We start from the raw sequence: 24,972 nt of genomic DNA on the forward strand, positions 1-24,972 counted from the left end.
ACTGTGAAAAACCGTTAACTAGAAAAGTTGGGCCAGGCCCAGTGGCTCATGCCTCTTCTTTGGGAGGCTGAGGTAGGAGGATCACTTGAGCCCAAGAGTTCAAGATCAGCTTGGGCAACACAGGGAGACCACATCTGTATAAAACTTTTTTTAATTAGCTGGGCATGGTGGTGCATGCCTGTGGTCCTAGCTACTTGGGAAGCTGAGGTGGGAGGATTGCTTAAGCCCAGGAGGTTGAGGCTGCAGTGAATCATGATTGTGCCACTGCACTCTATCCTGGGTCACAGAGTAAGATCATATCTTAAAAAAAAAAAAGTGTATACCCATGGGTCAGCTATTTCACTTCTCAGTATATGCTTGAGAAATGCACAAAGTCCCCCACATGACACATGTAAGAATGTTCTGGAATAAATTAAAACGTCCATTTGTAGAAAGGTGTAATGTGTTCACAGAATGAATGACGATTACATGGCCGCAAAATGAATGAATACCAGCTACTTGCAGCATTCATTCATGCTGAACGAAAAAGCAATTCTGAGAAAACTATATATAACATACTTTTCTCATAAAAGTCGAGAACAACTAAAACTGAACAGCTGTTTAGGCATTGTCATACGTGACAAAACTTTTAAAAAGTAGTAATAAAGTTCAAGATAGTGTTACCTCTGGGTGTGGGAGAGATAGAGGAGGAACAAATCTATGAGTAAGTCACTGGTAGTGTTTTAGTCCGTGGGTGAGGTGGTGGGTTTTGGGGTGGTTCATTTGTCGTTAAAAGTAAGTACATGAGCTGGGTGTAGTGGTGGGTGCCTATAGTCCCAGCTACTTGGGAGTCTGAGATGGGAAGATCCCTTGAGGCCAGGAGTTCAAGGCTGTAGTGTGCTATGATTTCACCTGTGATAGCTACTATATTCCAACCTGGGCAATGTAGTGAGACCATGCCCGTCTCTAAAAAAAATTCAAAAATAAAATAAATGCATGACAAATGAATAAGAGAGTTATGCATGGAACATCGGTGATTAATTATGAATCAAGCATTATTATTAGCCCGGTTATATGTGCCTTCATTCCAAAACAAAAAAGGTAACAAGATTGTTGATGAATTGGATTTGAGAGAGAGGAAAGGAAAGAATTCAGGTCTGAATCTTAGGCTTTTGACTTGAGCTATTGCAGTTTATTGAGAAGGGGAAATACATGGTGGGGGAAAGTTTGGGTACGTGCATAACAGAGACAGAAATTCAGTGTCTGACACATCAAGTGTGAGGTGCCCACTGAGCATCAAAGTGGATATGTTAAGTAGGTATTGGATATACAAGTCTAAATTCAGTAAGGTCAGTCCAGGAGATAATCTGGGGAGTAGTTAGCCATGGGATCAAATGGGCGCTTTAGATACACTTTGGAGATGAAGTACAGCACTGAGCCCTAAGTTCCTATGGCCGAGAAGAAGCCTGCAAAGATGAAAGGAGGAGCTGTTAGGAAGAGCAAGGCAACAGAAACGGAAGAACCAGCATGCTGGTTATGTTCAGGAGAGTGTTTCTACACTGAATTTAATTGCCAAGATTACCAATTCTAAAGAAGAGGAAGACTCTTGGACAAGTTTTTAGAAATTGGTTTGGAGCTGGGGTGAGAGCCTGGCTTAATGGAGACAGCTCTGGATTGGGAGTCACTCAGACCTACATTGTGGTCTAGGTTTGGCTCCCAAAAACGGAAGGTCAAGTAGGTCACCACTCCTCTTTCTTCATGGTTTCTCTCAGCTTGAAGACAATTTACAGTCTTTGACTAAGCATCCACACTGGAAGAACAAGATTTGGTTTCTGAATATTGGGTCTTAGTCCTTAAAATAACTTGCAACCTGTTACCTCTTCACTTCCTCCCATCGCCACCACAAGAATTCTGTGTGTGTGTTTTGTGCATCCAGAGCCTAAAACAGGTCTGCTTTTGTTCATAGGCTTTTGTTTTCAAAGGTTTTTGTTGTTGCATTTTTCCCTAGATAAAATGTTTTTCCTATAAGACACTGCTTAAGAGAGTCCAATGCTATATGAATTTGTATTTGTGTTTAACTTTTGTGCTTAACAAATCTGCCATGGCTGAATTCTCAGTTGCTTAAGCAAAATTCTGGGTCTTATTCTAGGTACCTTTATTTGTCATTGTCACTCCTAATCTAGTTGTCAGCAAATTCCATCAGCTGTCTCCGAGACATCTTGAATCTGTCCACTTCCCTCCATGTCCACTGCTACCACTCTGTCCAAGCTATTACCATCTTTTACCTGAACTCCTGCACTAATGTCTGCTGTCCTTGCATCCACTCCTGCCCTCCTACAATCACTGACGGCAGCCACAGGGATCTTTATAAAATGAAAACCAGATAATGTCACTTTCTTGCTTAAAGCCCTTTTAGTGGCTTCCCATTGCATTTAGAAAAAAAAAAAAAGCAAACTGGCCAGGGGCAGTGGCTCATGCCTGTAATCGCAGCACTTTGGCCGAGGCGGGCGGATCCCCTGAGGTTGGGAGTTCGAGACCAGCCTGAGCAAAATGGAGAAACCCTGTCTCTACTAAAAACACAAAATTAGCCAGGCGTGATGGCACTTGCCTGTAATCCCAGCTACTTGAGAGGCTAAGGCAAGAGAATCACTTGAACCCGGGAGGCAGAGGTTGTGGTGAGTAGAGATCGCGCCATTGCACTCCACCTGGGCAACAAGAGTGAAACTCCGTCTCAAAAAAAAAAAAAGAGAGAGAAAAGAAAACCCAAACTCAATAGAGTCAAGTTTTCATAGTGGTAGTTGTTAACAGAGAAATAACAATGAAAGTCAGCTTTTAAAAACTTCATGAAAATTTGCAAAACTAAAAAAAAAAAAAAAGTAGAAGAGGAGTAAACTTGCTAAAATATTAGAAGAATTGAAACCCTTCCTCAAGGCAGCTTCTCAAGGGAGCACAAGTTCACACACAGTTTACTTCTGGAGGAACGTCAGAGGGTCATGAGGATTAGATTCTAGAGCTACAGGTCTCAGGGACAGTCTCAAGAGGGATACAGGGATCCCATCACCACATCCCCAGACTTAACTGCAGCAGGTCAGCTTTTATCTGTTTGTCTATTGGAGCTCTCTAGGAAATGTCGATACCAAAGCAAACCGAAACCACAACTAAACTAGATTACTATTCAAGAGGATGATTCTCTACCGAATCTGCAAAATGGGGATATCAAGAGAGTTGGAAAATGTAAGGGACGTAAAGACCGTAATCAGGGAAATACGCATCATATTTGTTATTCACTGAGAGGGAGGAATTTCCACTTAAATCCCATTTCCGCCAGCTGGATTGTGCTCTTAGCGGAGTGCTCTGGACTCTGATTAATAGATTTTCTAGTCCTCCCAACAACTTCCTTCTCAATTCTCTTCACTTTCCGCAGATCTCCGCACCAAGGTTGCATCTTGTGGGCTCCATTGTGTTTTCATACAATGTGCTATTTGTCCTTGACAGTGTTTTGGTTTATTTTTCTGTTTGTCCATCTTGGTTTTAAACAACTGCCAGCATTTAAAAATGAGGAAATCTAAAATCTGCATATCAAGCTGCTCTTTTTAAAATGTGCTGTTTTGACAACACTGAGCCCACATTCTTGAATGACAACACTTGGGTGAAGTTGAGTGACTCTACCTGTCGGGTGGCTACACCCTTGCTCAGGGTATGCACTCCCGGGTTTGCTCTATGGCCCACCACCCTGGATTGTCTCCTTAACACCAAGGTTAAGGGACGTACTAGACTCACTTATCTGGCAGGCCTTGGAAGTATTTCAGTTTGGAACCCCAATTCTGCCCTTAGCTTCTCAGGCCATTAAATGAAATCTCATGTCTAGTATGCTTCCTGTCACACCACTGTGCTGCTGAGAACATGAAGTCTGTGGGTGAATTGGTGGATGGGATCCAGAATCATTACTTGGCAGTGGATTATAGTGTGATGACTTATTTCCGGTGGCCTCCAGGAGACTTGGCTGGGAGCTTCTCTTGGAGTCTAGGGTTAGCCAGAGGCTACATGTTTTAGGCATCTTAATTCACATTTTACCTACAGGCATATAAATCCTTTAAAAAAACATTTGACTTCATCCTTGCTCCCTACATCCAGCCAGTAACCAGTGCTTTGTTCTACGTCACCTTACTTCAGGCTTTACTACAGCCTACCTGGATTTTGCAGTAGCTTCTTAAAATGCTTAAACTTTGGTTATTGCCCCAGCCAACACATTCAGCCACAGAGATCTCTCAATGGGATTGTATCATGCCTCACACCCACCCAGATAGAAACTGGCAATAAATACACTTAGAATGAATATGCATGGAATCAAATTACATTCAGAATCTACCACTATAGGTAGTGAATACAACGGAGGATAGCAGAGGTTGGGAAGGGTAATGGGGGTTGTGGAATGGGAGGATAAAGAGGGGTTGGATAATGAGTACAAAAATATATAGAAGGAATATGGTCCAGTGTTTGGTAGCACAACAGAGTAAATACAGTTAACAATAATTTATTATATATTTCACAATAAAGGAGTGGATTTGGAATCTTCCCAACACAAATGATAAATGTTTGAGGTGATGGGTACCCCAATTACCCTGATTTGATCATTACACATTGTATGTTTGTATCAAAATATATGTACCCCATAAATATGTACAACTATTATGTATCCATAAAAATTAGAAATAAACTACCACCATTCTTCTTCAGCCTGTTTTCCAATCTCCTCTCGCACCATACTAGGCATACAATCTCTGTACCTGTGCTCTCTCTGTCTTCCCAGCCATTGCTCATGTTTTAAGAAACATACCTATTGTTTTATATATCCTGTACCACTGTAGGATGACTGTAGTTAACAATAATGTGTAGTTTCAAATAGCTGGAAGGAGGATGTTGAATGCTTCCAACATAAATAAATGATAAATGTTTGAGATGATGGATATGCTAATTACCCTGATCTGATCACTACACGTTATATGTATGGAAGTATCATTGTGTACCCCATGAATATGGGCAATTATTATTTGTTAATTTAAAAAAATAAAATTAAAAAAAGAACACCTACCCGCTGTTTAAGTGTATTCACATCCTAGCTCTTTGTGGCACCTTTCCAGATCCTCCCAGATTCAATTACTCTCCTTTCTCTGTTCTCTTGAGACATCTTCCCAGCTATCAGTCTGCCCTGAGTTACAGTCACTTGTGTTTTTCTCATGCCCTAGATTTCAGTTTATGGAGGGCAGGGACTATTATTTATTCATCTTTTTATTTCCTGCACCCAGCAGACAGCTTCACACAATTGTTGAAAATTCATTTCTTTAAACAACTTGATGATTTTACTTACAGATCTGAGGGCCAGTGTGACCGTCAAAAGAAGCTCCTAAACCTTTTCTTTTCTAAGCTAAACTTAGTTTGCTCATTTTTCAAGTAACAGTATATGTGTGTAAAATTTTAAAATATATATTTGGAATTATGTCACTCACTAATTCTAATAATGAAACAATAGACAAATTTGGAAAATGGCTTATTCTACAAGGCAATGAGCCTGGACTATAGAAAAAAGTCAAAATCCTAAAGATCACAAATCAAAATGACAAGGGGACTGTTCTATATTTTAAAAGACATAACCAAAGGCAGTGCATGGACATCCATTGGATCCTTAATCAGAAATCAAACACCATAAAAAATATTTTGGAGACTGGAAGAAATTATATATGAGATGATAATATTACATTTCTTTGGTATAATAATGATATTGTGATTGTGTGGGAAAATGTCCTTATTGTTGGGACACATACTGAGTTATTTAAGGGTACATAAATATGTACAACTATTATGTATCCATAAAAATTAGAAATAAACTACCACCATTCTTCAGCCTGTTTTCGAATCTCCTCTTGCACCATACTAGGCATACAAAAATTATATATGAGATGATAATATTACATTTCTTTGGTATAATAATGATAATTGTGATTGTGTGGGAAAATGTCCTTATTGTTGGGACACATACTGGGTTATTTAAGGGTGACGTGTCAAGATGTCACCAACTTATTTTCAAGTGGTTCAGCCAAAGGAAGGATATGGAGATATATATATCTCTCTCCATATCAATATCAAATCTGGTCTACCTTCTGTTTTTTGAAATATATATATAATTATATATATAAAATAAATATTTATATATAAAAATATATATAAATATATTTTTTATTAAAATAAAAAATAAATATATAATTACATATATATAATTACATATATATTTATAGATATATATAATTATATAATTATATATATTTATTTATATATATATCACACATCCATATCCACACACATATCCATATCCACTGCTACCAGAGTCAGTAATTGGTAAGTGTAGGTGAAGAGTATATAGATATTTTATGGTACTATTCTATTTTTTTTCCAAATAGAAAGTTGGGAAAAAGAGAAAAGGAAGGGGCTGAATGGATAATTTAATTTCCTAATTGTATTTTCTTAGGCTATTATTAAATGAATCAAAGTTAAGCAGTGAAAACAAAACATTTATTTGGGTATGGTTTTATATTTAGGAGTGAATCCAGCTACTAGTGACTCAGCTGTAAGAATTATTAAATTGGTAATGCAGTTTTTGTTGCTTGTTAGAGAGACTTCTCATACTTTATGGTTTATACTTTGGAAGCAAATAAGCTCTAGAGGAAATGGAGCAGGTATGTATTAAGGAATTTAAGTTTTTGCTGTAAGTTTGGAAATACTTAAGAAATTCTAACTTTTCATTAGCACAAGACTTTTAAAATTACCTATGATTATAGGTATCAAAAGTAATTATATTGATTTATCCCTTTTTTCTAGGTTAAAAAAATAAGTATTTTTTATTGGTGGTAGCTAAATGGATCTAGTTGATAAAGGTGGAGATATAAATATATTGGTGTAAAAGGACAAATAAGAGATAAGACTATGTATTTATTGCCCATTTATGTAATTACATGTGTCACTAAGGACAAAGGTCCTTAAAGACGAAAAGCAGAGTAGAAACAGTTCCCTATATTAAGAGAGATGAATTTGCTACCTCTTCCCTCTTCATGAATTTTTTTAAAAATGCATGGTTGCATATCCTTCCAGTTTTATAATCACATTTGAAAACTCAACCGTCTTTCTGGGCACAATTTGATGGCCGAAGATATGCTTCGCTCCAATAAAAAGAAAATGATTTTTCAAGAGCATTCGTAGGCTTCGAATCAAAAGGACAGTACTTACTTCCTGAGGTCTGATAACCATTGTTTTACGAGGAACTAGTACTAGGACCACAGCACCATGGATGTGGTAGGCGAAAATGAGGCCCTGCAGCAGTTCTTTGAAGGTAAGAGGCCAATTTCCACCATGAATTTGCTGCTTCTGAGAAATGCTCACTATCACTGTTTCACCTTTTCTGTATTCCCTTAAACTTTATTTTGAAAGAAATGCTGTCATACTTAGGTAACTCTCCTAAGTATCAAAAGTGGGGATTTATGTGCTGCATTGGAAGCAAAAAATCGATGGTATGGATAGAAATTTTAAGCAAAACAGGATTTCCATCTTATAGTTTGGTTGTTAGAATCAAGGAGTCAGCATATTTATGTTATTATTACTTGTCCCTGTCCTGTGCTAGATTTTATTTTTTCCCATACCCTATGTTTAAAAAAAAAACTACATAGCCATGCTTTGATTCTATGTGAAGGGAAACGTGACTATCCTTTTTACATGGTAAGGTATTTTGCATGAGGGAGTATGAGAAGAAGTGAGAGAAGACCTGTTCATTTACAGAATCTAGGGATCAGTCAGCAGCACAAGTGCTTTTGGTATTTCTTGTGCTTTGTAAAGTGCCTGACAAATAATATATATTTAAAAGTTGAATGGAATGGACTGAATAGTAAACAGTGCTGAACACTAAAGAGTGACGAGGCATACCAAAGAAATAGTGAGATTCTGTGTCACTATTGGGAGGAATCAACACCATGGGGTAGTTTCTGTGACTTGGATTTTTCCAGAAATGGCAAGAAGGAATATAACACCAAGAGAATTATCACGTTATCTCAGTCCTACCATCCATCCCATTGAGTGTTCTGTCTCTGACAGTGGCCAAGTTGGTATTGTCTACCTGAGTCATGGTTGGCACATGGTAGGTACACTAATGTTGCCAGATTGTTATTGCCTGATTTTACATCATATGTACTTTTCATTTGAGCAGTAGGTAGCAAGCTTCAATCTACCATTGCATCTATTTTAGAGAAACCAGCAATTTATTGTATACATGCAAAAATCTACTCCATTTCCTTCTAGAGCTAGGGAAGACCTGAATATCAAATCTGGTCTACCTTCTGTTTTTTGAAAGAGGTTTTATTTCTATGGGATGCCTATACTGTCCTTGTTTATACTATTTTTGGAGGTTTCTATGGATATAGTTTCTACAAGTCCCCTCTGCAGCTTGTTGCAATTATCTGATCATTATTATAAAAGTATTTTTCTTAGTCCAAACCAAACTCTGTGGCTCCAGTTGAAGCCTTTTTGATGGGGAAGTCCATTCTCTATCGAAAGAGAATAAAATGGTCAGTGTTTTTCTTACATTATCATTGAATAGTTGGAAAAGGTGGTAGACGTCACAAATTAAAATGAAGGCACTAGCTTAAGTGATTCCCATCCCCCTGAAAATCACACAGCTAATTGTCAATTTTTTCTTATCTCTACTATTCAGCAAATATTGAGCACCTACTCTGAGTCAAGTTCAACAACCACTTCCTTTAAATAGTAGCTTGTAGGGCTTTGGATACCTTCTCTTACATTTTAATAATTTCCTTTCTCTTGACCCTTTTCAAATCTTTAAAATGAAGACAGCTGAACTGAAGCTGATATTCTTGATCTGCAGTCTAGTGCTCTCCCTCTGAGCTATACCCTCTCCTTGAATCTGATATTCTCATGAGAAGAGCCAGTTGTTTCATGTCATGCTACTAATGATATGTTACTGTTTCTAATCAAATAAAATTCAAGGTTTGAAAATCAAGAAAAAAATTTGACAATTTGTTACCCACCTGAAAGCTATTTTCTCCATTTCCTCAGGCTCTTCATTCTAAGAAACTAAGCCCTAAATAAGGTACTTTTTCCCTTATAGACATGTTTGTATTAAAACTTATCTCGGATTAAATGGCCTTGACTGTCAAAGCTCATGATGATCTTAGTTTTTATTTTAAACTTCCAAACGTGACTAAATCTTCATGGTGTCTCAGGAAAGTGACAAGGGTGGTGGTTCTGGGTAGCTGAGAATTCCGGTTCTTATTCAAATCCCCGTCTGCCACTGATGCAATAGGCAGGCTTGTGAGCTAAAGCAGAAGAGGTGCCATCAGGCACTCTAGAGATTGCAACATCCTCTGGAAACTCGGACATTGAGTTTCATTGTAATTCTCTTTTACATGTAATTACATGTAATTCACTATGTTTATGAGATGTTTGGCTTTTTCAGCAAAACGGTACCACTTCAAGAAAAAGGTTGTCAGAAGACAGGTGCATTGTTTTATTTATAATAACTAAAAATTGGTTACAACCTAAGTTTCTAATAGGGGTGGATTTATTAATTATGGTTCTAACATATAATGGAATATTTTGTAGCTATTAAAAATGATGACAAGGAAAAATGTTTATGATCTTAAGGAAAAAAGTGAATTACAATGTGGAATATATAAACCCAATTAGATATATATAGATAACTTTCTATAACAAGTTTATTAAAACTGGTTTGCAAACAGTTAATATATTTCCATTCATGCACACACAAATACATAGAAAAAACTGGATGAATATACTTGAAGCATTAACAGTAACTGCCTCAGAGTGATAGGATTATGAAGATTTTTATTTTCTTTATACTTTATTATCTAAGTGCTTTATAATTTGAATATATAATGTTATAATCAGGGAAGAGTTTATCTTAAAGGAGAATAGGTTTAATTCAGCAAAATGCTTCTGTTTAAGATCCATGTGTCAAGAAAAATTGTAAAAGATTTCGACATGGATTAAAAGGATTACTGGGTGTCTTCCATAGAAAATTATGCCTAAATCACATCATTCTGGGCTATGGGATTCTATGGTGTTTGTGCCTTTTGGTGTAGTAGAGCTATTTTAAAACTCTGTAAATTGCAGGTAACTGATATCGATGCAAATGATTTTTATGTATAGATATGCAAATGAAATATGTTCTTAGGGAGATCGATAGTTTCAGTAAAAGCCATTTTTGCATTTATTTATAAATTCATTCTATATAGTATATGTGTGTATCTGATGTTTGAATTCTCCTTTGAAACAGTTGTAACATCTTCCTGGTCCTTTCATTAATTAAGTAGTTAAATACAATCTCTAACATGCATTCATATTATATTTCTATGAGAGTCGTGGTTATATCTTTAGAAATCTATATGCTTTAATGTTTGCAAAGTTTTAAGTTAACTTGAAACTTTAACGTTTGCAAAGTTTTAAGTTAACTTGAAAACATTGTCAATTTCACTTCAAGTTTGAACCAGATTAATAACATCTGTTGAGCATTTACCACGTGCCAAGCACTGTGCTATTTACTTTACATCATATTATTTTATTCTTACAACAATCTTCTGGATAAAAAGGAATTAAAAAAGTACAGTAAATCCCATTCCTCACTTTACTTCACTTATCTTTGATAGCTCTAATCTCAGACTCTTAATTTGTACTATCTTGATATCAGAGGACTCATTTGTTTCCAAGCTCTTAAAAATAGTTTATTAAAAATGATTTGAAAACAGTATTGTTGATTATATTTAATCTCTAAAGAACACATTTTTGAGAATCTGTTTATCCTCTTCATCCTGAAGTAGGTGCTCAGATGCTTTGTTGGCTTAGCATTGAAAGCAAAGAGGAGATTCTGGCCCAGATTGAGCAGAGTGGGAAAAAGTATGCTGTGGGAAAAACCACATACTAAGAGTAGATCACAAGTAAAAGCTCAAGAAGGAAACTGGCAGAAACTCCAGCTCACTTGTTGAGGTTTGTGGGAGTAGCTGCTAGAACCTGTGGAAGGACAGTAACCACCAGGCAGTTCTTGAGATCTACGAGGAAGAATAGGCTGTTCAGGAAGCTGCCATCAAAAAAGCTTTGAATATTTTCTGCCCATCTCTCTGCTTAAGATTTAAATTCTCCAGGTAGCTATTATCAAAAGAGGGCAGTGGGGATGCAGGGAAGGCAGAAACATCTGCTGTCCATAGGCTGTATAGGAATACCATGGAAGTGCCCCATGTTCAGGAAAATGGGGGAAATGCTGAAGGCTTTGGAGCAGACAAGCAGTGACTGAAGTGCTCAACCCAGATGGGATTAATCTAGAAGGGCTTCAGGGAGGTTAAGCAGAATTGCCATGTAGAGGAGAGCCATTGCTTGGAAAAAGTGCCTATATGATATTGGCATTTCGTAGGCACTGATATTTATGGAGTGAATGAATGAAAGAACAGTGCAAAAGACTAGTCCATTCAACAAGCAGATATTGAATTCTGACTAGAGCTGGGGCACCTAGGAAGTTCAACTGTATGAAGAGGGAAAACTTGCCCAGTAGCAGAATGGTCCAGTGAATAGAACAAACAGAGGGAGTGGAGACAAAGTGTTGCCAGTTGATAGAATGCCTCAGATTCCATTATTAGCAGAGATAAAATGATCAATGTCTTATGTGGTTTCTGTATATTATTTCTCCAAAATGTGAAAACAACTTTGATTGGCTGGTTTCTGAATTTCTGACAGAAGAATCAGAAGCTCAGAAAGCCGAATGCAGTGTAGAGGACAGAAGCTGCCCAGTGCTGGCACTGGGCAAGTCTGTCTTATGGGTAAAGAGTATCTCTGGCCTTAGGCCAGTCTCTCAATTCTCTGTCTTTGGGGCCACCACTTTCCCACTCTCTTAGACAACCAGTTTCCTATGTCCTATTCCTTCTGTCCTAATAAAACCTAAGCTTGCACAGAGAGGCAAATGGCAAATGATCTAACACCACCTTACACCTCTGTAGAGTCTTGTAGTCAAAGTGCTTTCATAGAACATTGAAGCTGTCTTGATCAAAAGCAGCAGAAAGATTACCTCCTCCAGGGACAGGTCTGGTTAATCTCTAACGGTGGAATTTTAGGTATTATGTTGTACCCAGCATCTCTGAAATTATCCCACATAGTTATATATAGATACCTATATAGATAATATCTCTATATAGATATATATAGATAATATCTCTATATAGATATATATAGATAATATCTCTGTATAGATATATATAGATAATATCTCTGTATAGATATATATAGATAAAATATATAGAAATATATCTATACAGATATATATGGATATCTATATATGTGGGATAATTTCAGAGATGCGGGAGTTCATTCTTTACCTGTGCAGGCAGCCTCTGATTCTGTGTGGAAACAGCATGGGCTTCCCAGGAGACTGGGAACAAGAATATGCCAAGGACGGCCGGGCGCGGTGGCTCACGTCTGTAATCCCAGCACTTTGGGAGGCCGAGGCGGGCGGATCACAAGGTCAGGAGATCGAGACCACGGTGAAACCCCGTCTCTACTAAAAATACAAAAAATTAGCCGGGCGCGGTGGCGGGCGCCTGTAGTCCCAGCTACTCGAGAGGCTGAGGCAGGAGAATGGCGTGAACCGGGAGGGCGGAGCTTGCAGTGAGCCGAAATAGCGCCACTGCACTCCAGCCTGGGCGACAGAGCAAGACTCCGTCTCAAAAAAAAAAGAATATGCCAAGCACAGGAAGAACCAGCCAGGTCATGCAAGGAATTTAGGATTATCTGAACATTTCTATGAAATTATCTGAACATTTCTAAGAAATACCTTTCTTCTTTCATGTGGGGATCTCCAAAATGAAGGTGATTTAATTAGAATTTGAAGTGTGCTGTAAGGAGATTAGAGCTGACCTTTTGTCACCTGCCCATGCTACCTTTGAGACCTGTCAGATTTATCACCATCTTTGGGGAGTCCTGGAACAAAATCACCCAAACAAACCCGTCTGAGTGGAGGATCCCCCACCTTCTTTGGTGTTACTGATATTGTCATCTTTCAACTTTGAAGTTAGAACCTGGTTTCTGGAAGACTCCACAACGTCTTGGAAGCTAAACATTCAATACATGGACAATTGTGGATAATATAGGTAACCTAAAAGAAGAAGATAATTATTAGTAGTAATTTTACTATTTAGTGCTAACTATGTTCAGTTTGGTGTCTATCTTGTGTGCTTTTTAAAACAAAAATGGGATTATATAATTTGTGCTTTTTAGTAAACATGCAGTAAGCATCTCTTAATGTTAGTTATTCATCATCAACAGAGGTCAGTAAATTAGGGACCACAGGCCAAATCTGGCCTGCTGCCTGTTTTTGCAAATAAAGTTTTACTGGAACATGCTCTTTTACATATTGCCTGTGGCCTGCTTTGATGCTGTGATGGACAAGGTGAATGATTGCTACAGAGATCAAAACACTATCTGACTCTTTACAGAAAAAGTCGACCAACCCCTGATCTACAACCTAATTAATAATCATAATAACTGTTTTCAAGCACTTACTATGTGCTGAGTGTAGAATCATCCTTAGGAATATAGGTTCTGAGTTAGTCGTCCTGGCTGTGAATCCTAGCTCTACCATTGACTACCTCTGGGACTAGGGATAGGTTCATAAGGCTCTGCAGGCTTTAATTTCCTTGCTTGTAAAATGGGGATAGCCCTATCATCTCAAAACGTGGTTGTGAAGCACTATGCCTGGCACAGAGAGACAATAATTTTTAGTTACTATTATTCTCATTGTTTCTTAATTATTATTTTCTCCATTTAGCGTCAAGGCAGCCCTAGGGGATTTCTATCCTTGTATGAGAAACATGAGGCTGACAGAGGTTAGGTAACTTGCTTGAGGGTTATCCAGATAGTAAGTGGCTGCAAGGTCATTTATTCCTTACCTTGTTTATTCAGTCATTGTCAAAGTCAAAATAAAAATGTAGAGATGAATCTCTAAATTTAATGTTTTATTTGGGAAGAATTAATTGCAATTTGGAGCATACAGGCAGACTAGGTGGTCTTTGGTATGCCTGAAGAACAAAGAGGAGACTGGAGGTTTTATAGAAAGGAGAAATGTTATGTATTGTTCTTTGAGAGAATTGATTTGCACTATGAAAGTTTAGGGAGCTGGCAAGTTTTGGTTGGTAAGTGACAGCAGTGGATAAAACTAGTTTTAAGAGTTGTAGCAGGTTGTTTCAGCAACGATTATATATAAAACTGGTCTAAGGTTATATAGCAAGCAGTTTCAGCATCCAGGCTTGTAGAGAATTACATTTTTTGAGCAGTGTTATATGCCCTGAGTGCTTTTCCCCCCTGGCCTCATGACTCTGTTTTAGTTGGCTGTGACAAGAATGACCTAATTTGTATGATCAACTTTCACACAATCAAAAAATACTTGACTGTCTCTCATGAGCCTGCTGCTCTCCTAAGAACCAGGGACTCTGTAATGAATAAGCAGAGTCCTTGCCTTATAGTGGCTTCTTCTCTAGACAAAGGGAGAAGACAATAGGAGACAAATAAAACAATGATTTCAAAACATCATTAATTATGAAGAAAATAAAACCAGATGGTGGTGCAGAGAGTCTGATGAAGACAGAGTTACTTGAGCTAAGACAATCAGGAATGGTTTCTGAGGGGTGACATTCAAGCTGAGACCTGAAGAACGACCAGAAGCAAGTCATGCATCTGTTTGGGAGAAGAACATTTTAGGTAAAAAGAGCAACTGTGCAGTCACTGAGCTTGAGGTGGTTGGGAGAGGGGTAGGAAAGGAACAGTGAGGTGGAAGCACTTGAAGTATGAGTGACAATGGGGAGGGTGGTAGAAAATGACATGAGAGTTTGGTTTTTATTCTCAATGTGGAGAGTTTTAAGCAGGAGAACAGGCAGGGGCAGATGGATGGGATGTGGCGGTGAGGAAGACAGAGGAATCTGTTTAGGATGATGCCTAGGTGTTGGTGTCAACAATTCGTGGATGGTAGTACAATGTACTTAGATGTGGAAGACTGAAGAACAGGCATGTGTGTCTGTGTGTGTGTGTGTGTGTGTGTGTGTGTAATTAAGAATTCATTTGAGACATTTTACATTTGAGATCTTTTTTAGACAACCAAGTGGAAGCGATGAGGCAGTTGGATTATTGAATTTGAAACCCAAGGAAAGATTAGAGCTGCTGATGTCAATTAGAGAGTCATCAGCTTGTAAGTAGTATTTAAAGCCCCTGAGACTAAGTGAGATCACCAAGAAGAGTACAGATAGAGAAAAGGGTCCCAGATCACATTTTGGGATTCAAGTGAGAGTAGCAAAGGAATGTTTAGTGAGGTAGGAGGGAAACCAGGAGAGTGTGGTTGTTAAACTAGGAAATAAAGTGTTTCAAGAAGAATATGGTCAAACATTTCAAATGTTTCTGAAATACAAGACAATTGCCTATAGAATCTGGGAAAAAGAGGGTTGTGTGTGACCTTGAAAAGAGGTTTCCATGCAGTGGAGAAGGATGTCTAGTTGGTGGGTTGAAGAGAGCAGCCTGTGATAAATAAGAAAACCACTATCATTTAATGAAGGAAAACCACTGCCATTGAATGAATGCTTTACTTTATGTTAGACATTGTACTAAGACTTTAGCTATATTAATTCTTAATTTGCACAACACAATGAATGATAATGTTGTCAGTATTTTAGAGATGAGGAAACAGATTCAGAGAAGTTCTGTACCTTGTCCAAGGTAACACAGCTATTATGTATGTGAAGTGCTTAGATTTGGACAGAAGTCTGTCTGCTCTGAAGGCTTGTGTCCCTATCCACTGTGCACATTGTCTTCTAAAAAGGTCACAGGGAACATCTATAGAGATAGTTGTAGAACTCATGTCTCCTGTTAAGATAACCAGGGCTGGCTGGCTTGCTTTCTCTCTCTTTCTCTCTCTCTTTCTTTCTTTCCTTTCTTTCTTTCTTTCTTTCTTTCTTTCTTTCTTTCTTTCTTTCTTTCTTTCTTTCCTTTCTTTTCTTTCTCTTTCTTTCTTTCTTTGCCTCTCTCTCTCTCTCTCTCTCTCTCTCTTTCTTTCTTTCTTTCTACAATTTGCATGTAAAATTATTCTGGACTGCTAGCAGTTGGCACTTTACTGCCATCTGCCATTATTCCTTTGAAAATCCCAGCTCTAGCACAAATAAGATGAGGTGTTAGTGGTAAAAAGGTAATGGCTTATGTTCATTGAGCAGGCAGCTCCAGAAACTCACAATGTAAGTCCACTAATAAGAGTACAAAGATATCAGAACACCATCACTGTTCTTTAGTACTGCTCTGTGCATAACAAAAATATACAGAGGGAAGTTAGACAGAAGGCTATGCCCAGAAGGGCAGTATAAATATTAACTCTTAATCTTGTAATTTTGGGTAACCTGACTCAGGACAAAAAGTCCAGCAAGATGGGACCCCAATGGTTGATACCCTGGTGTTAACAATGTAAGAAACAAATGTCATATATGGCAATAAGAAATAATGTGTTCTGAAGAGAGCATCATGTGACTTGATGCAGAGAATTAGTGTCATTCTCTTAGGGTTAAAGCTACCAATAGCTCAACTATTAAGAGCTGAGAAATATGCTTCCTAGGAATCTCTGTGGTATGCAGACAAATGGCGTATGCCTTGTTTCAGGCAGACTTGGCTTTGAATCCTGGTTTATTTGCATCTTAGTTGTGTGACCTTTTAAAGTTTCAATGTTCTCCATCTGTCAAATGGGGATAATCACACCTACCCTCTTATGGTTGTGAATATGAATGATAAAATGTTAAAATGATAGAATAAATGGTAGTGGTTTTATTATAATATTTGCAAATATGAAGGAACCAAATTGCTTGCTTTATTTATTGTGAAACAAGAATGAGTACAGCTGCATACGTATATCCAGACATTTCTTTTTCAAAGAAACACTCCTGTCTCCAGGGAATTATTACAAGTTTTACATGTTCACATTAATTCCAGTGAATTTATAATCATAAAATCCATTTATAGCCCTTAGTTGCCAAGCAACAAAGGACAAAGTACTGAGTATTTCCTTTTATTGCAAAAGGTTCAGCTTTTTCATGTTGGTCTTGAAATCAACATTTTTCAGAAAACACATAACAGTGAAACTTAATTATTTCCAAGGTTTAGTTGGCATTCTTTGGGGATAGACTCAAAGCTGAAAGAAATACATTGTTATTATTGTCCTGTTCTTAGATCGTCTAAAGCATTTGTTCTAATTTTATAGTAAATCTGTAAGAAGTTCTAAAGTTGAGAGACTGCAAATTCATTTTAAGGAGATAACTTTTTTCAGTTTACCTATGTTCTGTGATGCTCTCACTTTAAAAGAACCGGTTCTTTTATCTATCAACTGTCTTTCAGGAAAGGCTGGGGTGGTACAAAATTCATATAGAAAAATGTTATCTGCTGACCTTGTTAATCACTGATCTCAAGTAGGTCATTTAGCCATGCCTTGGCAAGGTTTAGGGAAGCTGGCTCAGAACTGAACTAAATTCTCTACTTCCTTAAAAGGGATAGAAGTTTTTAACTACTTCTGCTGTTTTTGTTCACGAAAAATCAGAATTAAAGGTTTGAAAGTCCATATAATCCAGAAGGATATATTACTATTTAACATCCTATAAAGAACTCCAGTACAACTCATGTATTTAACCGCTCATAAAAGCATGCATGGGAAACAGTTTTTAAATTTGCATAGCTATTTTTTTTAATTCATCTGTATTAAAACAGTGCAAAAGCAGATTAGACTTCTTTGGAATTTTACTGCCTTTGTTCCTATATGTGTTCTGTATATGTAGTGGATTCCATAGATGGAAAGAGTAGAGACAATGATCCCCTTTTTTTCTTCCATTGTTGGATTAGGGAAGCTTGTTGCTTTGAAACAAATCTATCAATAAGTCTCATGAAAGTTCCTGAAATGGAAAAGGTTCCCTTGTCCCCCTCACAAGGCATGTGACAGGGGCAGTGGCTCGCTTTTTCAGTGCACCGCTACTCAAACCTCTAGGGGAGCATACAGACTGGCAGGCTGTGGGGCTCCAACACCACGGCAGTGTCTAGAGGTGAATGCTTACAGCTCCTAAAGCCCCAGTGGATGTGTGTTACCGTGTGCTCTTTTAGTTTTGCCGTCTGTAGACTTGTGTTAACCAGCTCAACTAGACCCTCTGCCTTGTCACAAGGACCGAGGGCTTTCTGTATCCCAGGTTCTTGCCTTGGTGTACAGAAAGAATCGGATCATTACGTGGGCTTGGAGAATGAGTGCAAGGTTTTATTGAGTGGAAGTAGCTCTCAGCAGATGGGGGAACCAGAAGGGAGACGGTTTTCCCACTCAGTGGCCCGGACTGCCCTGGCCAAATTCTGTGTGCTTCTGCCGGTCAGTGGCTAGCCGGCATGCCAGTGTGGGTCCATTCCTCTTGACATCCAGCCGCCTGTGTGTTCCTCCACCAATGTGCTCCTCTTGCCCTCCAGCTGCTTCTGTGTCTGGGTCTCGGGTTTTTATAGGCACAGGATGGGGGACGTGGCAGGCCAGGCTGGTCTTGGGAAACGCAACAGAAATGCCTGTCCTCACCTAGGTCCATGGAGGTGGAGCCCTAACTAGGGAACACGCCCTGCTCTACCCAGCACTCCTGCATCAGTCCTATGTGCAGGAAGAGGCAGAAATGACACAGATGATTATAATTCCACAAGATAACGCTAGTCAAAGCTCTTCTGCTAAGAGTAAATATTCCTTGGAACAATTTTTCAGTGTGAATATAAGAGTAAGATCTAGCTGTTAGCATGAGCAGGCTAATTCCAGTCAATCAGAAGAAGGACACTTTAAAATCTATTATCCATCCATCTCAAGTGTTGTTCCTTCAGAAGCATTTGAAGAACTGCCATTAGCTCCTTTTATCTGCATAAGGATAAGACAAACAAAAATTTGCTTCCTTCCCCTGAGAGAGGCAGGTTTCTGTGTGAGAATCTGAAGTAACCTTTACTGGTGGTAAGGAGGTGAGGTCTGTGAAACAGTGCTCAGGACCTGTCCTCCCCTTTGCTGGCTTTTTGTGAAAACGTTAGAAAAAACAAAAATCTATAGATAGCCACCAATATTAACGTGTTTATTTTGCCAGTTCATTCTTAACCCAACTTCAAAGTTTCTTTCTCACTCTGCCATTTGTGTTATGCTTGCTTATAGAGTTTGAGATTTTACAAACTCTTGGATTTCCATCAACTTGTTTGTCCTTCACACATTTAAAAAAAAAATTGAGCCTTAACAAATTGACAGATGTGTCTAAAATCAGACTGATAAATTTCAGGCAAGACCCTGTCTTTTCATTCCAAGTCCAGCGCTCTTTTTATCTGCACACCACTCTGCCTACCTAGAGGGAAAGAGCAGGGAAAGACATGTATTGGCCCATTAGCTTCCATATTCTAGAGCGAGATGCCAATAAATATAATCAGTATTTGGGAAAATCGCCTCCCTTCTATCCTCCCCTCACTTACCGCTAGCCATTGTATAATTGCTCACAAACTGGCCACTGGCTACCCAACCCCACTACCTCTTCAGGACAGAGTCAAAGTTTCTATCTTTTCGGACTTTTCCTAACCTTCTGCTAGGATGTAACTGATGTGTCATGAGTTCAACAATCGGTTCATTGTTCTGAGCCCTGTCTCTGGGGGAGTGGAGGCAGAGAGCAGGGGAGGAATTAGAAAGGGATGCACATTTACTGTGTGCCATGCACCAGTAGTAGATTCATATATGTTATCACGTTTCATCTGCAAGCAACTCTCTAAGGGTGGTAAAACCCATCTCCTTTATCCAGATGAGGAAGTAGGCCCAGAGAAGTTAAGTAAAAGTAGAATTTAACCCAGGTCTGCCTGACTTGCAGTTTTCCAAGTCTCATGCTTTTCTTACCTCTGGGTCACATGGGGCTCCCTCTTTCTGGAGCACACTTCCCTGCCTTGTTTACTTGGTTAACTTGGTTCACTCAAGGTTCTGACTTTGGCGTCATTCCCCCAGGGGCTCCCAGTGTGTTTCCTCAGTACTTTGCACTTCACCTTTCAAAGTATGTAATGAATGCCTTTTTTCTGTGTCTGTCTCCTATGGACACCTGGAAGGAGGAAACTATGCCTTCTTCATTCCTATTTCCTCAGCAGGGACTGGTACATAGCAGTTACTCAAATGTATGTGTTGAGTCAATAAATAAAAAACTCAAATCCCTTTTCCAGGATTCCAAGTCTTCTGGATTTCCTTCTTTATCCTGCAACTGGCTGAAGACTAGGCCCTCAGACAGTGCTCTATTGGACTGTCCTTTCCCTTTCTGCCTGACTTGGGAGGACAGAAAGGCATTGCTGGGTCAGGACAGGCACCCCTGAAAGCCATAGGTGAGCAGTTTTCTTGTCACATCTTGCTGAACTTATGCCATGCAGTGTCAGCCCAGGGGACGTTGATTTAATATTTAACACTGTGCATTCCGGGTGAGCCAACTCACCTGCAGAGCCTGTGGGTGGTGTCTCCTCTTTAGCTGTCATTCCTTTTGAAAGGCTTTGTCCCTTGCTCCCCTGCCTCCTCTTCTTCTCCCCTCTGTTTTTCTTCTTCATCTTCCTCCTCCTTTTTTGGCCTTGGGCAAAATTAGACTTTCTAATAGGCCAAACCAGAACAATAATTCTTCCAAACCTTGGTTATAAACTCAATGAGATTACTCATTTCTATGAGACATGTTCCTGTCATTTAAAAGAAATTGTCAGCTTCTCTTTCCCAAATTTATCTTCTATAGCTAAAGTTAATATTGCTTAACATGTAGTCAATTGTGTTTTATTTTTTTTTTGGTAGTTTTATTTATTCTTCTGTATATTAACATTAATGTATGTTGTTGAAGAAAAAATGGATGTAACATAAAAGTTTAATCCTCACATTGTAGGACTGGGAAAAGGCTTAGCTGTATGGTTTCTCAAACTGCTGAAAAAATTGATTCCCAGACTTCCAGAAAGGCCAGAGGATCATGCTTAATTTATATTTCTAATCACTAATTTAAAAGGAGAAGTGTGAACAGGATAATGTACTAGTAAAGACCCTGAAATACTTTTACCATGATAGAGGTTACATGATGCAACGAACTAGTCACTTTCCCTTCTTAGTTTGAATCCCATTAAAATTTTTAGATTATTCACGAGAAGCTGTGCAAAGCCACAAGGGCAGCTCTCTAAAGACATTGAGCCAACCAGCAATCATTTATTCTTTACCCTGAGTGATTCCTAAGTTTGTGAAAAAGCAGTGAAGGATGGATTCATGTGGCATTTCAGTAACTGTAATGTTAAAGGAACGTAGATCCATAACATGTTAAAGTTACATATGGCTGAGTTACATATACTAAAGTTACATATACTGTGCCTACATCAGCAGGCACACCCACCTTCTTTCCTGCAAACGGAAGCCAAATCTTTTCAGATAGAGGAGGAGAGTCCTTGAACCTAGAAAGAGCAGGTTCTGACCCAGCTCTGTCAGATGGATTGTAACTGATTTAAACTAGTTATCATCATCTCAGTTTCCCCCTCTCTTTCCCTTTGGTCTTCATAATTCAGCACTGCAACTCTTCTTTGCAACCCCTTCTAATATTTCTAAATAAAGGTTAAATGCCAATATTTACTGAAGTACTTAGCAATATTAATAATAATTTAGCATGTCTTAAATTTTTATTAGATTTGTCTTTGTTTTTATTAACTTTTAGTGTTTTTCAACTCTACATTCTTCTACTATTTTTTGCAGTTCTACAGAAAGCAAGGTTGTTCAGGAACACGTACATTATGTTATGGTAGAAAACACCTGAGCCCCTGCCGTGACACTTGTGTTATTGCAACTTGAGCAATAGTTAAGCTCACTAAGGCAGCTTCTCTGAAAAATAGGGATAATCATAGTACCTATCTCACAGAATAAAACTGTTTTGAGGATTAAATGAGAAAGTAAATGTAAAATTCTTAGCATAGTATTGGTACATAATAAGTGTTCACTAAACTTACCAAGTATTATCAATCTTCTCCATTGATTGTCTCTCAAATAGCTTAGCTTGTGATTCTTTTGCTCCTTGCTGGATCTCCTCTGGATCCTCTACTATTTGTTAGCATTCCTTTTAAAACCTGGGTTCCACATCCTCAAGATCCGACCTGTGCATAGAGAAGCAGGAATTGCAGTATCCTAGTTCCGTACTCAATATTTTATTATAATTCTACATTAGTTTCCTTGTCTTTTCAAAACCTATGACAAAACTAAAAGACTCGTGTCTTTGTCATCTATTCATTCATAAACCAAATTTGCCCATATTGTATTTACATAACTAGAAAAACCAATGCAAACCTGTATGCTTAAGCTACTAAATCTCATCCTGCCAAAGTCAGTCATGAATGCAATCAGTCAAGATTAGAGTCTGACGTTTTCTACTATATTGTACCTTGCCCACTTCCTTCAGGCCGTCTGAATGTGTGTTCAGTTTGCCTTCTCTATATTTTTCTGAATTACAAGTAACATTGTTGAGAAGGATGAGAGCAAATAATTTTATGCTGAATTTTAGGATTTTCTTCAGTTTAACTCTCTGGGGGGACAGTTATTCTCCCAGGTACAAATTCACCTGATTCTAGCATAATTTCCTCTACATTTCTCCATCTTAGCTACAAATACAACCATTTTTGACCTCTCCTCTCTACTCCCGAGTTGTATCAAAAGCTCCTTCTAAATGTCTGCTTGGGTCTGACATCCCACTGCAGTGTTCCTGCCTGTTGACTTCCCTGTGCTCCCCTCTCCTGCCTTAGTGCTGCTCACTGTTGTATCCTTGACGCCTTGCACACTGCTCTTCATTACATATGCAATGAATTTTGGATGAGTAAGTTCATTTAGTGTCTAGTTGAAATAAAGATATACATTTCCTTTGGGAGTCTCCGAATCTGCCAGTCAGGCAGCTGAACAGGAAAGGCAATGAAGTCCTTTTGCACGGCTAGTTCTTGGTAGACACAAGTAGGTTCCTGGATGTTTTCTGCTGTTCTTAGAGTCCAGCAGCCAAGTTTTTAACAATCTTTGCCAGATTTTTGCATCTGTAACAGTTTTAGAAAACCCATGTGGGGGTTGCCATCCTGTTACACAATGTGCTTGAACTATTTATTTACTCAAGTTGAATAAAGGTTAATTTTGATTTTATCTCTCAATTATCAGGCACATAATAAATTCCAGGTGATTCACGTCATGTTAAAGTCCAGCCAGAGATAGTCTTCTAATTCAGTTATTATTTCCAACAATGGGTCACATTACTTCTGTTGAAATAACTGATTAGATTCTTCTCGGGTCAATGTAAGACTATCTGTACTAGGAGACTGGGAGATTCCCAGGATTCCAGGTTGTTAGGTGGAGTTTTTCTTGGGGGCAGTGCCCTGCTGCTCACTTCTGTCTCCAAGAGTGCAAAAGAGTACATGGCCCCATGCAGATAAACTCATGCTCCTTCCCCGGCTCCTCATCCAATTCTCTCATATTTCCTATTTCAGGTCACCAGCATGACCATCAAGACAGGGACTGGGAGTCACCTAGATTTCTTACAGTCAATCACAAAATTCAATGGCTTATCCTCCCAAATACTAGTCACATACAGTGATGTGGTAAATGTGTAATAACCAACTCTCTAGGTTTGGGGAAAGGGAAAGTCGGGAAGCAGCCCTGATTTATAGCATTTGCTCATTTCCATGGTGTAAATGATCTCACTATGGCCGATTTCAAGCTACTCACATCACGTTAAATATGAAGTTGGAAGAGATGTGCACAAGCTTGTACAACCTGGCTCCAGCACATCGCTGCACGTTCTTCCACTTTCCTGACCACACCGCACCAGGTCAGACTTTCACAGCATTCAAGGCCCTAAGACCTATTTCTGTTGATAGTTGTAGCCTTGTTCACCCCTGCTCTTAGAAGCTTTTCCTGGCACCTTTTTGCTCCTGTTGAGTCATTAAAGTGCCCCACAAGGCCCTGTGTGCATCTCTGTTGTCACATTATCTTGCTATGATATGTTTTTATGTCAGTTTTTCTTACTGGTCTATAAACTTCTTGAGCACAGAAACTAATGGTAATGACCAGGGGTAGCATTTATTGAGCTAGGACCTACGCTAAGCACTTTGCATGTATTATCTCATTTAATTCCCACAACAACTCTATGAGGTAGATGCTTGTAGTATATTAACCTCATTTTGAAAATGAGGAAAGTAAATAAAGAAAGACACTGAGAGGCTAGTTAACTTGTCCTGGGTTACACAGCTAAGTCTCAGCAAGGATGTAAGCCCTAGCCTGACTATAGAACCAGAGTCCTTAACTACTATTGCTCCTTTGTGTTTGGTCCCTAACCCTTAGCACTGTGCCTGGCCCATATCACATGTCCACTGTGTTAAGAAATGCAATATGGGAAGTTTAATGTTGGCAATGTCCTTGACTAGTCTCTTTAAACTAGTCTTGCCCAGCTTCAGTCCAGTCTCCCAACTGCAGGCTAAATGATCTTTCAGAATTATAAACCTAATCACATCACTCTCCTGCTTAAAGTTTTTCAATGACTCTATCATTTTCAAGATAAAGTTCTTATCATAATACACTTTCCACCATTCATAATTACATCTACTCATTCAAAGCTTTATTTACTCATCTAACAAGGTCAACAGTTATTGAATAGCTATAATGTTTTAAGTCTTGTTCTAGATGCTTAGGATCTGTACAATAAAAAAAAGTTTTTGCCCTAGAAAGGCTTAGAATTGAGCAGAGAGAAAGAGATGCACGATACATAATTGCTATAGTGGTTGAAATAAAAGCACATACAGCTGGCAGTGGGGTCCAGGAATGGTGTGGCTCTCAGTCTCTACCATCTTCTTCACCTGCCTCCTGGCTGT

The 24,972-nt window shown here is 38.6% G+C and overlaps 1 protein-coding gene across 1 annotated transcript in view; it reads left to right on the forward strand.

Moving 5' to 3' along the window:
* The window catches only part of MYRFL (myelin regulatory factor like), a 129,163-nt gene that overhangs the window by 5,470 nt on the left and 98,721 nt on the right, over positions 1-24,972 (forward strand). Inside the window, exon 3 of the mRNA XM_025402940.1 lies at positions 7,123-7,360. Within this exon, the coding sequence (XP_025258725.1) occupies positions 7,315-7,360 (46 nt within the window). The 5' untranslated portion in view covers positions 7,123-7,314. The remainder of the gene's footprint in view (positions 1-7,122; positions 7,361-24,972) is intronic.

The sequence above is a fragment of the Theropithecus gelada genome, chromosome 11 (genome assembly GCF_003255815.1).
Source record: "Theropithecus gelada isolate Dixy chromosome 11, Tgel_1.0, whole genome shotgun sequence".
In the NCBI taxonomy this organism is placed as follows: domain Eukaryota; kingdom Metazoa; phylum Chordata; class Mammalia; order Primates; family Cercopithecidae; genus Theropithecus; species Theropithecus gelada.